General features: G+C 44.4%; 1 protein-coding gene across 2 annotated transcripts in view; it reads left to right on the top strand.

Moving 5' to 3' along the window:
- Nucleotides 1-17532, top strand: part of LOC122926630 (toll-like receptor 13) — a 91240-nt gene extending 73708 nt beyond the window's left edge. For both annotated transcript variants that reach the window (XM_044278064.1, XM_044278062.1), the window contains one exon: nt 17251-17532. In XM_044278064.1, the coding sequence (XP_044133999.1) occupies nt 17251-17413 (163 nt within the window). In that variant the 3' untranslated portion in view covers nt 17414-17532. The remainder of the gene's footprint in view (nt 1-17250) is intronic.
- Nucleotides 17533-18275: the final 743 nt, after the last annotated feature.

The raw sequence follows: 18275 nt of genomic DNA, 5'->3' as shown, positions 1-18275 counted from the left end.
GATAAAAAAAATCAGTTTTGATATTTTTTATCAACCGCAGCGGCCTCCGGTACTTCGCTAGCCTCCCATTTGTAAGACAGGCTTGCTTTTTTTTCTTGGGTAGTCTCAGGGAATACCCCTAAATTTAGTTGCCCAAATGTCAAACAGGGGGTATTCTTCTGAAGAGGCCTACAGGCTTCTGACCCAGTCGGATGAGGAATGGGAACCCTCATCTGATGAATCTAGCGGGTCAGAATACGAACCTGTAGAAAGCAGTGGCAGTCTGACCCAAAGTTCGGACGAGGAGGCTGAGGTCCCTGATAGCACCAGGCGTACCCGGCCCCGTGTCGCTAGACCGCAGGTTGCGCAGGATCCGCTTCAAGAGCAGCAGAGTGGGGCTGGTGCTGTCGGATTACGTGGTGAGGCATACACCAGCAGCCCAGCCCTCCCTGGACCTAGTACCAGCACTGCCGTACAACCTGGTGAAGTAGCGAGCACCAGAAGGGCAGTTGAAGCTGGTACGGTGGCACGTGCAGTAGTGACCCCGTCGCAGCCACCGCAAAGACGTGCCCGTAGAGCCCCTAGAATCCCTGAGGTGCTGGCAAACCCTGATTGGCAGTCCCCAACTTCAGCCGCACCTGTAGTTCCCCCTTTCACCGCCCAGTCTGGAGTTCAGGTTGAGACAGCTCAGATCGGTTCGGCCCTGGGATTTTTTGACCTGTTCTTGACTGCGGAGCTCTTAGACTTAGTTGTGGCAGAGACAAACCGGTATGCCACACAATTTATAACCGCTAACCCGGGAAGCTTTTATGCCCAGCCTTTCCGGTGGAAACCAGTCCAAGTTTCCGAAATTAAAATTTTTTGGGGCCTTTTCCTCAACATGGGTCTAACTAAAAAGCATGAATTGCGGTCATATTGGTCCACGAACCCAATTCATCACATGCCCATGTTCTCTGCTGCTATGTCCAGGACATGATTTGAGACCATCCTGCGTTTCCTGCACTTTAGTGATAACAGCACCTCCCGTCCCAGAGGCCACCCTGCTTTTGACCGGCTCCACAAAATTCGGCCCCTCATAGACCATTTCAACCTGAAATTTGCAGATTTGTATACCCCAGAGCAAAACATCTGCGTAGACGAGTCCCTGATACATTTTACTGGGCGCCTTGGCTTCAAACAATACATCCCAAGCAAGCGCGCCCGGTATGGGGTCAAATTGTATAAGCTCTGTGAAAGGGCCACAGGCTATACCCACAAATTTCGTGTCTATGAGGGAAAAGATCAGACCCTGGAGCCGGTCGGTTGCCCTGACTACCTGGGGAGCAGTGGGAAGATAGTCTGGGACTTGGTGTCACCCTTATTCGGCAAGGGGTACCATCTTTATGTGGACAATTTCTACACAAGTGTGGCCCTCTTTAGGCATTTGTTTCTAGAACGGATTGGCACCTGTGGTACCGCGCGAACTAGTCGCGCGGGCTTCCCCCAACGGCTCGTTAGCACCCGTCTTGCAAGGGGGCAGAGGGCCGCACTGTGTAACGAAGAACTGCTCGCGGTGAAATGGAGAGACAAGCGTGACGTTTACATGCTCTCCTCCATTCACGCAGACACGACAATACAAATTGAGCGAGCAACCCGTGTCATTGAAAAGCCCCTCTCAGTCCACGACAAGAACCTTCACATGGGAGGGGTGGACTTCAATGACCAGATGTTGTCTACGTATTTAGTTTCCACCAGAACCAGACGCTGGTATAAGAAGGTGTCTGTATATTTAATTCAATTGGCTCTGTATAATAGTTTTGTTCTCTACAGTAAGGCTGGGAGAACTGGATCCTTCCTCAAATTTCAGGAAGAGATCATCGCGAACCTCCTGTACCCAGGAGGTTCCGTGGCCCCATCCACCAGTGTAGTTAGCCGTCTACACGAGCGACATTTCCCCAGTGTCGTTCCTGGTACCTCAAACCGACCGCCACCCCGAAAAAAATGTCGTGTCTGTAGCAGCAGTGGAATAAGGCGTGACACCCGCTATTTCTGTCCTGACTGTCCTGACCACCCTGCACTATGCTTAGGGGAGTGTTTCCGGAAGTACCACACACAGGTACACCTAGCATAGGGATCACATCTCACCAGGACAGGCACACAGGGCTATTAGGGCCCATTCACTCACACAGCTGCTGCAAACGTCTCCTTTCACCTAGGACAAAGTGCATAACGCACTTCGCCACATCTTTGGGCGATTTGCGCTTTGCACATTGACCCATGGGGAAGGAGAGGTTTGTTCTATAAAGGTAAAAAAAAACAAAAAAAAACACCAGTAAGCAAAAAGGTTAATGTTTAGTTCAAAAAGTTAAAGTTTATATGTTCTGTTCCAAAGTCAATAAAATTGTTGCGGCCTGGTTTTTTCTTTTTTCTTTTTTTACCTTCCAGGTGGACCAACCGATCAACTAGCTGCAGCACTGATGTGCATTCTGACAGAAGCATTGCGCTGCTGTCAGATTACGCGCAAGTCGGTGTATGCGGCGCTGCAAGACGAGATTTCTACTCTGCAGTAACAGATACGTTTGCCGAGGCATACGAGCTGAGTGCTTTGGCAAACACTTTGTATGTAAAAAAAAATAAAAATCCCGGCAATGATTTATTCATCCACATCGATTGATGTGAATGGAGAAATCTGGTTTGCCAGGGCATACGAGCTAAGTGGGTATGGATGTTGGGCGGAGCTCCTATGTCCTGGCAGACACCTAAGGAAAAAAATAAATAAAAAATCATCAATTTCCGCTAACTTGTGACAAAAAATAAAAAGTTCTATGAACTCACTATGCCCATCAGCGAATACCTTAGGGTGTCTACTTTCCGAAATGGGGTCATTTGTGGGGTTTTTCTACTGTTTGGGCATTGTAGAACCTCAGGAATCGTGACAGGTGCTCAGAAAGTCAGAGCTGTTTCAAAAAGCGGAAATTCACATTTTTGTACCATAGTGTGTAAACGCTATAACTTTTACCCAAACCATTTTGTTTTGCCCAAACATTTTTTTTTAATCAAAGACATGTAGAACAATAAATTTGGTGAAAAATTTATATATGGATGTCATTTTTTTTGCAAAATTTTACAGCTGAAAGTGAAAAATGTCATTTTTTTGCAAAATAAATCGTTACATTTTGATTAATAACAAAAAAAGTAAAATGTCAGCAGCAATAAAATACCACCAAATGAAAGCTCTATTAGTGAGAAGAAAATGAGGTAAAATTCATTTGGGTGGTAAGTTGCATGACCGAGCAATAAACGGTGAAAGTAGTGTAGTGCAGAAGTGTAAAAAGTGGCCTGGTCATGAAGGGGGTTTCAGCTAGCGGGGTTGAAGTGGTTAAAAGAAAATAAAAAACACAAGGGGATGTTATACTGTATGGGGCAGCCTCAAGGAGACGTTATACTGTATGGGGCAGCCTCAAGAAGACGTTATACTGTATGGGGGCAGCCTCAACGAGACGTTATACTGTATGGGGCAGCCTCAAGGAGATGTTATACTGTATGGGGGCAGCCTCAAGGAGACATTATACTGTATGGGGCAGCCTCAAGGAGACATTATACTGTATGGGGGCAGCCTCAATGAGATGTTATACTGTATGGGGGCAGCCTCTAGGAGACAATATACTGTATGGGGGGTGGGAGCAGCCACAAGGAGACATTATACATACTGTATGGGGGCAGACATAAGGAGACGTTATACTGTATGGGGGGGCGCGGGCCGCCGGGGCAGCCACAAGGAGACCCTAAACTGTATGGGGGCTGCCACAAGCAAATAGTGCACTCTGCAATGTGTCATAAATAAAGGTGGTATGTGTGTCAGACTGTCTATGGTGGCCCTGGCGTCTCCTTGAGGCTGCCCCATACAGTCTGTATGGGGCAGCCTCAAGGAGAGGCCAGGGCCACCATAGACAGTCTGACATACCAACTTTATTTATGACACAGTGCAGAGTGCACTATTTGCTTGTGGCAGCCCCCATTCAGTTTAGTTTCTCCTTGTGACTGCCCCCATAAATAAAGGTGGCATGTGTGTCAGACTGTCTATGGTGGCCCTGGCCTCTCCTTGAGGCTGCCCCATACAGTCTGTATGGGGCAGCCTCAAGGAGAGGCCAGGGCCACCATAGACAGTCTGACATACCACCTTTATTTATGAGTCTCACTCTCACAGTGCACTATTTGCTTTTTAACTCTCGTCTCACTCACTCCTGTTCCTCTGCCTGGACTGGATCTGGACATTCCTCGCAGGGCAGGCCAGGAGTCAGGCGAAGTGGCCAACTCTGTTCTGTGGCTGTGTGAGGAGGGAGGTATGTAGAGACTTTTCCTGTGGCTGCCGCTTGTGTTGTGAATATTCCGGCCCACTGCGCATGCGCGAAAAAGACGGCTCGGCGCAGGCGCAGTAGTTGAAAATTACGGAACACCTGAGGTCGGGAGGAAGTCAGGAGCACTCGAGAGGAGGGTCCCTGCTTCACTATGCGGCGCCGACGATTCGGCTCGCATAGTGAAGGATCGGATTCGGATCGGCAAGCAGCGGACAAAGGGGAAAAAAAGTTTGGCACATTTTACTATCACTAGGCAAACAAGGCATTTTGCCGCCCCATTGGCAAGTGCCGCCCTAGGCAAATGCCTTGTTTGCCTCGTGATAGATACGCCTCTGGGGTAGTCAAACAAATACCACCCCGACAGGCGGTCCGAACTAGGTCATAATCCACTGTGAACCCAGCTTAAGAGAAGCAAGTTCCAAAAACAGTGTCAGAGGCAAAGAAGAGTCATACCATGAAGGAACTATAAGTGACAGAATGGCAGGCAAATGGGAAATCAGACAGTGCAAGGTCAATACAATGAGGAAAGGGAAGGCGTAATAAAAGAAAGCAGTCAAGAAAGAGCCGGATCAGAACAAACAATATTAGAGCTGTATTAGACCTGCAGATAGTTGACCAGATCATCGTTAACAAGCGTTCATAGGAACGCTCATTATTGATAATCTGCCTGTGTAAAAGTGCCACCAATTACCTGATGAACGAGTAAATCCTCATTCATCAGGCAATCACATCTTTTATGCATGCTAAAAAAAATCATTGTTTGTTGGTGGTAGATCGTACTATCTACCGTAATCACTGTCTGCTGCAGGCAAACAATGATTCTGTATCAGGACGAGCTCTGACATTAGTGATCGCTCCTCCTCATACTGTGGAGAAGATCGCTGCATGTAATAGCAGCAATCTCCTTCACTGACGAGCAGGCGATTGTTGGTAAGGAACGCTTTCTTCCCGACAATTTAAATTCTGATCTGCAGGTCTAATACAGTCCTTACACTTTAACAATAGTGTAGCACCAGGATGTGTGACACAATCAGGCAGACTAAGCTCAGACAGGCTGTCTAGACATGCACTAAATGTATCTCAGGGTCTCAGGTTGGATGATAACTTTTGTGAATGAATAGACAGTTTTAGACTGTACACAAACTATTGGTTGGCTTAGCTGGAGACAGAATTTTACTCCAGAGCTGTGGCACAATTTTCACACAAAATGTTGCATATTAGGCCACTTCCCCTTTTCTGTGAAGTTACATCCCCTTGGTAGGCTAGGTGTAGATAATTTCCCTAAACCTAAAAGTGCCAGAGATGTCAGGGCAAGGCAGGTTTCAGTAGAATTCTGGGTGGCTTGATTGGTTACCCTAACAGCCTCCTGATTGGTCTGCTGACTGAACCTCCAGATTGGCCAGTCAGTTAGACCTCCTTATTGACAGAAATGCAACAAAGATTGCTCCCCATGATCCCCTCTTTCTAACACAAACTACTCCAACTCCTCTTCCTCACTCAGGATACTCCCCATGCCCCTCTTCCTCACACAGAACACTCCCCATGCCCCTCTTCCTCACACAGAATACCCCCATGCCCCTCTTCCTCACACAAAATACCCCCCATGCCCCTCTTCCTCACAAATAATACCCCCATGCCCCTCTTCCTCACTCAGAATACTCCCCGTGACCCTATTTCTTACACAGAATACCCCCATGCCCCTCTTACTCACACAGAATACCCCCATGCCCTTATTCCTCACATAGAATACCCCCATGCCCTTATTCCTCACATAGAATACCCCATGCCCCTCTTCCTCACTCAGAATACCCCCCATGCCCCTCTTCCTCACTCAGAATACCCCCCATGCCCCTCTTCCTCACTCAAAATACTCTCCATGCCCCTCTTCCTCACTCAGAATACTCTCCATGCCCCTCTTCCTCACTCAGAATACTCTCCATGCCCCTCTTCCTCACTCAGAATACTCTCCATGCCCCTCTTCCTCACTCAGAATACTCTCCATGCCCTTCTTTCTCACTCAGAATACTCCCCATGCCCCTCTTCCTCACTCAGAATACCCCCCATGCCCCTCTTCCTCACATAGAATACCCTCATGCCCCTCTTCCTCACACAGAATACCCCCCATGCCCCTCTTTCCCACTCAGAATACCCCCCATGCCCTTCTTCCTCACACAGAATACCCCCTATACCCCTCTTGCTCACTCAGAATACCCCCATGCCCCTCTTCCTCACTCAGAATACTCCCCATGCCCCTCTTCTTCACACAGAATACCCCCATGCCCTTCTTCCTCACACAGAATATCGCTGATTTCCTTCTTCCTTACTCAGAATACTCCCCATGCCCCTCTTCCTCACTCAGAATACTCCCCATGCCCCTCTTCCTCACTCAGAATACCCCCCATGCCCCTCTTCCTCACTCAGAATACCCCCCATGCCCCTCTTCCTCACTCAGAATTCCCCCCATGCCCCTCTTCCTCACTCAGAATACCCCCCATGCCCCTCTTCCTCAGTCAGAATACCCCCCATGCCCCTATTTCTCACTCAGAATACTCCCCATGCCCCTCTTTCTCACACAGACTACTCCACGTGCCCAGTTTTTCACATGTAGACTACTCTGAATGGCCCTCCCTTTCTCACACAGTCTGCTCATCATAGTCTAGTCTTCCTCTCGCAGACTGTTCCCCAAGCCCCATTAAACAGAAAGCTCCCAAACCCCGTTTCACATAGAAGTTCCCTTATGTATCTCACTCACAGACTTCTTCCCATCACTGCACATTCTGAAATACTGCTCCCCAAGCCCCCTTTCTCACACAGACTGCTCTCAACATTGCCCATTCATAGACAGCTCCCTATTCACCTCTTTCTCCCACAGACTTCTCCCCATACCCACCTTTCTACCGCTCCCTATGCTCTCCACAATTTTCTCACATATGTGCTTGTCTTCTTCCAGTCTGTGTCTACCTCCTCTCTGGTGCTGATAAAGACCATGATATGACCAAAGATTGTCTACTCATTTTAGCTGGATTTTTTTCTACCATTTGTGCAAGATCATGGCACAAACCATAGCATAACCACATTTTAATAGAGATGAGACAGGTAGAACTCACACAGACGGGATGGGACAGGTAGAACACTGTGATTGGACCACCAGGAAATTGGCAGGCTGGGCCTGTTTACTATGAGGTCTACATACAACTGGCCAATTGGTCAGTAAATTTGGCACAAAGTAAAAAGGGTGCACAATATTCTGCCCCAATATTCTAAAGCCTTTTTACTCAAAGTACAGTACAATATACCGGTAAGTGAATGGCGATTTACAAACTCCCATTTACAAGAAAAAAAATCTGCATGGATTTTAGGGCATACTAGGGATTTCCAAATATACAGCATACTCATATATGTGATCAGGGCCAGCGCAACCATATAGGCGAACTAGGCGTTCGCCTAGGGCGCCAACCTGCTGGGGGCGCCCTGGTGGGCTCCCCCTGACTGGGGCTGCAGCCCTGGATGAGCGGCTCTTGAGCCGCCCCCAGCGCTGTTACAGGGGAGCCAGAAGGTGGAGGTCCTTTTTAAATATGGCAGAGCAGGCATCTGCTTACCCTGATGGCAGGTGCCTGCTCTGCCAGTAAATTACCGGTGGAGAGGAGGCGGGCGGCAAGGGAGGCTGTTCTAGTAGCTCCCCACTCCTCCCTCGCGCGCCCTCTGTGATGCCGGAATATGACATTATTCCGGCCCCGGCATACTAAACGGCGCGCTGGAGGACTGAGGAGCTGCACCACACTGGACCCCAGGGAGGTGAGGGTTTAAGTGTTTGAGTGAGTTTCTGCCTGTGTTTTCATGTCAGTGAGTGAGTGTATGTATGTCTGTCTTTCTGTCAGTAAATGTATGTGTGTCTGTCATTGACTGTCTGTGTGTGTATGTCAGTGAGTGAGTGTATGTCAGTGAGTGTGGATGTCTGTCGGTCAGTAAGTGTCTGTGTGTTTGTCAGTGAGTATATGTGTGTGTTTGTCTGCCAGTGAGTGAGTGTCTGTCAGTGAGTGAGTGAATGACATGAGGGGGTGGCAAAATGGATCGTTGCCTAGGGCGGCAAAAATCCTTGCACCGTCCCTGTATGGGATTAATTTTATTGCAGACTTTACCATCGCAATATTCTTACATGTATGACTTACCAGAACATTACTTTCACTGGACTTCCTCTGAATACTCCAGATCCATATGCAAACTGTGCATGCAGGTAATCCACTTTTTAAAGATCCTGTAAACTAATCAGTATAATGAGAGCCAAATAGATGCAATAGGATTACATTCAAGTACATTTAGTGTGTGGATGTCATTTGAAAGAAAATGGAGAGTGGAAATCACGCACAAAGACCCTGATCTATCAAGACTGACATGTACTATGCCAGTAGGGGCATAGATGTAGGGGTGCAGAGGCCTACCGGGCCCAGGAGCCTGAGGGGGACCAAAGAACCTTGTGCCACATAAGAATACACTGGTATTATAGAAAGTGCATGTCAAGTTACACCTCTGGTTGGAGTGAAGGGGTTAGATCAAGAATTTGGCATGGGGGGTGCTGTTTAAATGTTTACCTCATGAAAGCTATGTGCTTCCCTGCCACTGGCCACAAAGCACTGAGGGAAGGGGGGCCCAAGCTGAACTCTTGCACCAGGGTCAATGAACTTTTAGCTACATCCCTGTATACCAGTCTTGATGGGCCCTTCGCTGTCGGAGATATTTAACCTCTTCAAGACACAGTCCTGGTACTTAAGGACACATGATGTACCGGTACGTCATGTATGGTTCCGATCACCGGCGGGCGGTGATCGGAACTTAGCGCCTGCTCAAATCATTGAGCAGGCACCTTGGCTAGATGCGCCGGGGGGTCCTGTGACCCCCCCATGTCTGCGATCACAGCAAACCGCAGGGTCAAATTGCGCTTTCTGCAGTTTCTGATCCGCGGGGATCAGAAACTTTAAAATGACCCAAAAATTTATTTTTCACCCCCCCCCCTGCCTCCCTGAATGGTTTTATACTGGCGGGAGGGGGGGGTAGCAGGCGGTGCGGGAGGCGGGCGGTGCAGCAGGCGGGATTGCAATCCCCCGCCCACCTCCTCTTGAATATTCATTGGTGTCCAGTGGGTATACCAGAGTGTCAGCACATTGCTGACACTCTGGTATAAACGGCTGATATCTGTGCTGTGATGTTAGCCGTTTAACCCTTTCCATACCGCGGTCCTTTCGTTGTATGGAAAAGGTTAACAGTCAGGGAGCTCCCCTCCTTCCCCTTCCCCGTCTGCTCAGTTGTGGCAGACGGGGAAGGTTCCCATGGCAACAGGACGCCTTCTCAGGCATCCTGCTACAAAACGGTCATGTTACTTTACTCGAACAGTGAACGTCATAAAAATAGAAAACTATGATGAAATTAAAATTTTGCCCACCTTACTTCCCAAAAAAGGTAATAAAAGTGATCAGAAAAGTCGTAAAAATAGTACCAATCAAACCGCCACCTCATCCCACAAAAAATGAGACCCTACCTAAGATAATCGCCCAAAAACTGAAAAAACTATGGCTCTCAGATTATGGAGACACTAAAACTAGATTTTTTTGTTTTTGTTTCAAAAATGAAATAATTGTGTAAAACTTGCATAAATAAAAAAAAAGTATACATATTAGGTATCGCCACGTCCGAAATAACCTGCTCTATAAAAATATCACATGACCTAACCCCTCAGGTGAATACCGTAAAAAAATAAATAAATAAAAAAACGGTGTAAAAAAGCTATTTTTTTGTCACCTTGTCATCTTACATCACAAAAAGTGTAGTAGCAAGCGATCAAAAAGTCATACGCACCCCAAAATAGTGCCAATCAAACCGTCATCTCATTGCAAAAATTATACCCTACCCAAGATATTTGCTCAAAAACTGAAAAAACTATGGCTCTCAGACTATGGAGGCACTAAAACATGATATTTTTTTTTGTTTCAAAAATGAAATCATTGTGTAAAACTTACATAAATAAAAAAAAGTATACATATTAGGTATCGCCGCGTCCGTAACAACCTGCTTTTAAAATACGGTGTAAAAAAAGCAATTTTTTGTCACCTTACATCACAAAAAGTGTAATAGCAAGCGATCAAAAAGTCATACGCACCCCAAAATCCTGCAAAAATCATACCCTACCCAAGATATTTGCCCAAAAACTATGTCTCTCAGACTATGGAGACACTGAAACATGATCTTTTTTGTTTAAAAAATGAAATCATTGCATAAAACTTACATAAATAAAAAAAAAGTATACATATTAGGTATCGCCGCGTCCGTGACAACCTGGTCTATAAAAATACCTCATGATCTAACCTGTCAGATGAATTTTGAAAATAACAAAAAATAAAAACTGTGCCAAACAGCTATTTCTTGTTACCTTGCCTCACAAAAAGTGCAATATAGAGCAACCAAAAATCATATGTACCCTAAACTAGTACCAACAATACTGCCACCCTATCCCGTAGTTTCTAAAATTGGGTCACTTTTTTGCAGTTTCTACTCTAGGGGTGCATTAGGGGGCTTCATATGGGACATGGTGTCAAAAAAAACGGTCCAGCAAAATCTGCCTTCCAAAACCGTATGGCTTTACTTTCCTTCTGCACCCTGCCGGGTGCCCGTACAGCGGTTTACGACCACATATGGGGTGTTTCTGTAAACTACAGAATCAGAGCCATAAATATTGAGTTTTATTTGGCTGTTAACCCTTGCTTTGTAACTGGATTTTTTTTTATTAAAATGGAAAACCCGCCCAAAAAGTTAAATTTTGAAGTTGTATCTCTATTTTCCATTAAATCTTGTGGAACACCTAAAGGGTTAACACAGTTTGTAAAAATCAGTTTTGAATACCTTGAGGGGTGTAGTTTCTTAGATGGGGTCACTTTTATGGAGTTTCTACTCTAGGGGTGCATCAGGGGGGCTTCAAATGGGACAGGGTGTCAAAAAAAGTCCAGCAAAATCTGCCTTCCAAAAACCATACGGCGCACCTTTCCCTCTACGCCCTACTGTGTGCCTGTACAGTAGTTTACGGCCACATATGGGGTGTTTCTGCAAACTACAGAATCGGGGCAATAAATATAGCATTTTGTTTGGCTGTTAACCCTTGCTTTGTTACTGGAAAAAATGGATTAAAATGGAAAATTTGCCAAAATATTGAAATTCTGAAATTTTATCACCATTTGCCATTAACTCTTGTGGAACACCTAAAGGATTATCGACGTTTGTAAAATCAGTTTTGAATACCTTGAGGGGTGTAGTTTCTAGAATGGGGTTATTTTTGGGTGGTTTCTATTATGTAAGCCTCACAAAGTGACTTCAGACCTGAACTGGTCCCTAAAAAGTGGGTTTTTGAAAATTTCATAAAAATTTCAAGATTTGCTTCTAAACTTCTAAGCCTTTTAACATCCCCCAAAAATAAAATATCCTTCCCAAATTGATCCAAACATGAAGTAGACATATAGGGAATGTAAAGTAATAACTATTTTTGTAGGTATTACTATGTATTATAGAAGTAGAGAAATTGAAACTTGGAAATGTGCAAATTTTTACAATTTTTTTGTAAATTTGGTCTTTTTTTTATAAATAAAAATTATTATTTTTTACTTCATTTTACCAGTGTCATGAAGTACAATATGTGACGAAAAAACTGTCTCAGAATGGCCTGGATAAGTCAAAGTGCTTTAAAGTTATCACCACTTAAAGTGACACTGTTCAGATTTGCAAAAAATGGCCTGGTCCTTAAGGTGAAATATGGCTGTGTCCTAAAGGGGTTAATTCATAACGAGGTACAAAATTTAAAGGGGTATTACTGTTAGATGAAGTTATAAATAGGATATAAGTTATAGATAGGTGGTGGTATTACCACTAGGGTCCCCTCCGATCAGGAGAAAGGGGACCTCATAACCTGCGTTGCCCCATCGATCTAATAGCTTTCCCTGTGGATAGAAAATAACTTCATATAACCAGAATACTACTTATGATTAAATACCTCCTTTGTCAGTCCATGCGCCAGACTGAAATGTACTCCAGCTCATTGCTGGCATAGATTTCAGTCATTATTTATGCCACTTTTTGGCAGAAATTATGATAAATGTGCTGTGGGTGATGGCCTTGCCCAAACACTGCCCCCTTTTTAGAAACTAGGCGCAACCGCCTTAAAAAAGTCGCAAAACAAAGTTGTGTGACTTCTCAGTGCCAAAACCATGGTGTAGGGACATGGAAACATAGAATGTGTCGGCAGATAAGAACCATTTGGCCCATCTAGTCTGCCCAATATACTAAATACTATGGATAGCCCCTGGCCCTATCTTATATGAAGGATGGCCTTATGCCTATCCCATGCATGCTTAAACTCCTCCACTGTATGTGCAGTTACCACTTCTGCAGGAAGGCTATTCCATGCATCTACTACTCTCTCAGTAAAGTAATACTTCCTGATATTACTTTTAAACCTTTTCCCCTCTAATTTAAAACTATGTCCTCTTGTAGCAGTTTTTCTTCTTTTAAATATTCTTTCCTCTTTTACCTTGTTGATTCCCTTTATGTATTTAAAAGTTTCTATCATATCCCCTCTGTCTCGTCTTTCTTCCAAGCTATACATGTTAAGGTCCTTTAATCTTTCCTGGTAAGTTTTATCCTGCAATCCATGTACCAGTTTAGTAGCTCTTCTCTGAACTCTCTCCAAAGTATTAATATCCTTCTGGAGATATGGTCTTCAGTACTGAGCACAATACTCCAAATGAGGTCTCACTAGTGCTCTGTAGAGCGGCATGAGCACCTCCCTCTTTCTACTGGTAATGCTTCTCCATATACACCCAAGCATTCTGCTAGCATTTCCTGCTGCTCTATGACATTGTCTGCCTACCTTTAAGTCTTCTGAAATTATGATCCCTAAATCCCTTTCCTCAGATACTGAGGTTAGGACTGCATCACTGATTTTATATTCTGCTCTTGGGTTTTTACGTCCCAGGTGCATTATCTTGCACTTATCAACATTAAATTTTAGTTGCCAGATTTTTGACCATTTCTCTAGTTTTCCTAAGTCCTTTTCCATTTGGTGTATTCCTCCAGGAACATCAACCCTGTTACAAATCTTTGTGTCATCAGCAAAAAGACACACCTTACCATTGAGGCCTTCTGCAATTTCGCTGATAAAGATATTAAACAATATGGGTCCCAGAACAGATCCCTGAGGTACCCCATTGGTAACAAGACCTTGGTCTGAATATACTCCATTGACTACAACCCTCTGTTGCCTGTCCCTCAGCCACTGCCTAATCCATTCAACAATATGGGAGTCCAAGCCCAATGACTGCACTTTATTGATAAGCCTTCTATGTGGGACAGTATCAAAAGCCTTACTAAAGTCTAGATAAGCGATGTCTACTGCACCTCCTCCATCTACTATTTTAGTCACCCAATCAAAAAAATCAATAAGATTAGTTTGACATGATCTCCCTGAAGTAAACCCATGTTGTTTTTCATCTTTCAATCCATGGGGTTTTAGATGGTCCGCAATCCTCTCCTTAAGTATGGTTTCCATTAATTTCCCCACTATTGATGTCAAGCTTACTGGCCTATAGTTGCCCGATTACTCCCTACTACCTTTCTTGTGAATGGGCACAACATTTGCTAATTTCCAATCTTCTGGGACGACTCCTGTTGCCAGTGATTGGTTAAATAAATCTGTTAATGGTTTTGCTAGTTCACCGCTGAGCTCTTTTAATAGCTTTGGGTGTATCCCATCAGGCCCCTGTGACTTATTTGTATTAATTTTAGACAGTTGACTTAGAACCTCTTCCTCTGTAAAGACACATGCGTCAAAAGATTCATTAGTCTTCCTCCCTAACTGAGGTCCTTTTCCTTCATTTTCCTTTGTAAAAACTGAACAGAAGTAATCATTGAGGCAGTCAGCTAGTTCTTTATCTTCTTCCATATACATGGTAAATCTCCCCCTGAGTCTCTTGGTAAATAATTTGCTCAAACATAAAATAAATCATAACCTCCCATTCTGCCAATATCAGTTGTTATATCAATAGTGATTCTATGTTTTAGCAGATCTGAGAATTCTCCATTACTAACCCTAACTGAGGGCACTGCATTATAGAGGGGAAGATGCTGAACTCAGAATTTTATTTAGTATTTTTTCCTCCCAGGACACTCACAGTATTTGATGGGAATAATAGACATGTTCTGTTACTAGGAATGCTTCCTGTTGATATGATGGACAGACATCATGACAGAAACCAGAAAGACCACACTGACTTTTGGTCAATCAGGCATCAATTAACCCAGCACTACACTATTTTCATTTTTTTGCTCCAGTGAAATGAAAATATTTGCAGGAATATGAAGAGAGCCTTAATGACATATATTATCCAGCATATTATTTTTTTACATAAAAGAAGAGACAGTACAGAAACCAGATGTTAAAAGGGTTGTCCAAGATAGTTAAACATCTTGGACACACCCCCAATTGGCTAGAATATAAAACAATGTTATACTTATTCTGTCTCCAGTGCCGTTCTCTGCGCCTCTGGTCCGGTCCTCCCGCTGCTGCTTGTTTACAAACAGCAGGGGTGACCACATGACCACTGCAGCCAATCACTGGCTTCAGTGGTCTACTGCTTAGGACAGTGATTGCCTGCAGCAGTCACATGCCGTAAACCTGCACATCACTGACATGGCAGTTTGTAAACAAGTAGCAACAGGAGGACCAGACCAGCGGAGCAGAGAAGGGCAGTGGAGAAAGCGTCCAGTAAAACACTTTTTATTTTAGCAAATTGAGGAGCTTGTCTGACATTTTTTATTATCTCGGACAACCCTTTTAACCTGTCGTTGAACACAGTGTATGAGTTGCAGCATGTTATAGAGCAGGAGGAGCTGAGCAGATCGATATATAGCTTTGTAGGAAAATATTCAGTAGAACTTCTAGTTTACTCATTTATATCCCTGCTCATTCTGGGCTTTGAAGTCACTGACCAATGGAGGTATATAAAGGGGCGTAACGATCACGGTCTCGGAGGATGCGACCGGGCTTGGCGGGGGGAGGGGGTCCGCTGCGCTCACATGTTACGCGGCCTGGCATTTTCACTGTACTTAATGCCAGGCCCCTGTCAGAGCGCTCATCTCACCTGCATGATATGCACTTCTGCAGTCTCTAGGCCTCCAGCATCAGGCCCCGGCGCTGCCAGACTAAAATTAGTCACAAATTAAGCAGGTTGGTGGAGCCTAACCTATGTGGGTAGTCGGGGACACTACAAGGGGCTGTGGGAGGCACTACTGGGGGCAGGGGGCACTACTGGGGCTGTGGGAGGCACTACTAGGGGTAGTGGGGGGCACTACTGGGGCCATTACTGGAGGCAGTGGGGGACACTTCTAGGGGCTGTGGGGGGCACTAGTGGGGTGCACTACTAGGGGCTGTGGGGGTGTTTAGTATCCAGATCCCACCACTTATTGCTACATCTCCTGTTGTGATGGAGGTAGGTTAAAGATTATCCAAAATGAGGGCTGTTTTCCCAGCTGCTAATCTTCATGTGACTGCCACGAGGCCTGGAGGAAGGAGATGCACAGCGCTGAACATTTCTTTCTGTATGAGAAATCCCAGCAGCTGTGTCTTCATAAATGCATATACTTTATTCTTTGTTGAAATCATAGGTCCCAAACAACCCAGGACACGTTTCGGCAATGTGCCTTCATCAACGAGTACCAAAACGCGTCCTGGTTGTTTGAGACCTATGATTTCAATAAAGAATAAAGTATATGCATTTGTGAAGACACAGCTGCAGGGATTTCTCGTACGGTATGGAGTGGAGTTCGCTCCTTCCCTGTCCAGCGTGCACACACGAGCGAGTGCCGGCCGTCTCTGCTGTTTACCTTGAACATTTCTTTCTGACATGAAAGTGCTCAGTGCAAAGATATTATTACAACAACTGTATAAATTCTTATGCTCCTAGCTCCCCCTAGTGGTGGCTGCAGACAGCCAGTTTAGTAATAAATTATGTGAAGGGAAGCAGTGATTTAGGGCTGTAAGGGGGAGATGTATCAATGTATTCATGCCAGTTGTCTGGTCTAAATACATTGATAAATATGGTGTTCAGAAGGAGCGCCATATTTGTGAATTACCTTTTTCCCACATAGACCTTGGATAAAGTAGGTGAGGTGGAGGGAAACTTCTATTTCTTACAGTTTTATTAATTAAAATTTCTTCCACTGAACTAAAATAAAAATTAAAAAAGTCATAAATCTGGGGCATTGAGCTTTGTGTTCTGCGTTGCCTGGCAGTTATAAAGCACGTGTACTTGAAAGCTTGGGGGGTGGCATGCTAAATTTTGGTATGGAAACCAAAGTCTGTGTGTAAACCCAAGTCTGTTTTCTTTATCTGTAGAATAGGTAAGTGCTCTGTGAAGTCTATATCCCCCACATGGACAAGTGTATTTATGCTTGAAGATGGGGATGGTGGTCCAGTCCTCATCCCTAAAATGTCTCTGATCAATTTATGCAGATCTCCTTCATAGGTATCATGCATCTTTATGAATTCTTACATAGTTGGGACATCTCCCAGGCGTTTGTATACTGCCAGAAAAGCCTGAAACGCTATTTATAGTAGAACTAAGCAATCACAGCAATAAGCTCTCCGAAAATGTGTTTCCTGTCCTCTGATGAACTCCAGTAGCTCGAGACATCCGAGTGTGTGAGACCGAGATTGCATCTGCTTTTTCTTGTCTGGATTATGCCAGGTCCTGTTTCTTGATGTTTTAGCTTTTTGAAATCCCATTAGTAGAAAAGCCATTGAGGCATCTGTGTGATGAGAACATCTTTTGTGTTATGATAGGCTTTTATTCCCACAGCCAGAGATCCTCACAGCTCATAATGTTGTTCAATTTCTTTCTAGACTTTCCGCCTATCACAAATTAAGGAAGCTGATAAAGCAGAATACATACATTAACTGGCCTGAAGACCCCAAAGGCAATGAATTCTTCTGGTTCAAGCTTCGGAAAGCATTAGATGCTGGTGTATATGAAACGGACACAATGCAGCTTTCTGTGACTAACTGACAACATGGATAAAAAGAAGCATCTGTACTAATGGATTGTATTTCCAGGATCGGAAATTGTGCCACATCACATGTAGCCTGAGATGGGATATATATCAGTAAACATTTGTCTAGACAAGATGTATCAAACTTCATCATTTATCAATACTGTCTAATGGTGAATCAGAGCTCAGCTTTCATTTTTCCAGAGCAGCTTAGAAAATGAAAGCTAAGCTCTGAGTTGTTGCTTATTTTATGTGTAATAATATTTCAGAGACCCTTTGGACCCGGGATATTCAAATAATAATGTATTTCAAATAGCCTAGTTTCCTAGACTAATAGACTCCCGTTTCAGGTCAATTTAAAACGTAACATTTATTAAGTTTGATAGTAGCTCCATTCCCCTGAAGAAGCCACATTCAGTGGTGAAACATGTTGGGGGAGCTCTAGTCTTAGTTTTTAGATCAGGTGCAGGCAGGACCAAGTGTCACGGCAAAGAGTGACTGCAGACTCATCTGCGCCCTGACCATAAGTGGCAGAGAGTTGTGCCAAAGAAATAGAGTTATAGGAAGCAATTGATCTAATGCGACAGAATAGGTGATCCTCTAGCACGGATTTATCTAGGTGAACAATGTATACCGCTAAATGATAAGTAAAAGGAAGGATGGACGAATGTTAGGAGGCAGAATATATGGGTGAAGTAACCCCTATCTCTGCCACTAGAGTCCTGCCGCACCTTGGAATTTTAAACATTTTCCTTGTTCTCCCGCTTTCTTTATTATTCCTAATAAATAAAATAAATGTTACGTTTTCAATTGACCTGAAATGGGAGTCTATTAGTCTAGGAAACTAGGCTATTTGAAATACATTATTATTTTATGTGT

Source organism: Bufo gargarizans, chromosome 2, assembly GCF_014858855.1.
Source record: "Bufo gargarizans isolate SCDJY-AF-19 chromosome 2, ASM1485885v1, whole genome shotgun sequence".
Taxonomy (NCBI): Eukaryota; Metazoa; Chordata; class Amphibia; order Anura; family Bufonidae; genus Bufo; species Bufo gargarizans.
The sequence above is the reverse complement of the archived record's forward strand: the minus strand, read 5'-3'. Positions and strand labels throughout refer to the sequence as shown.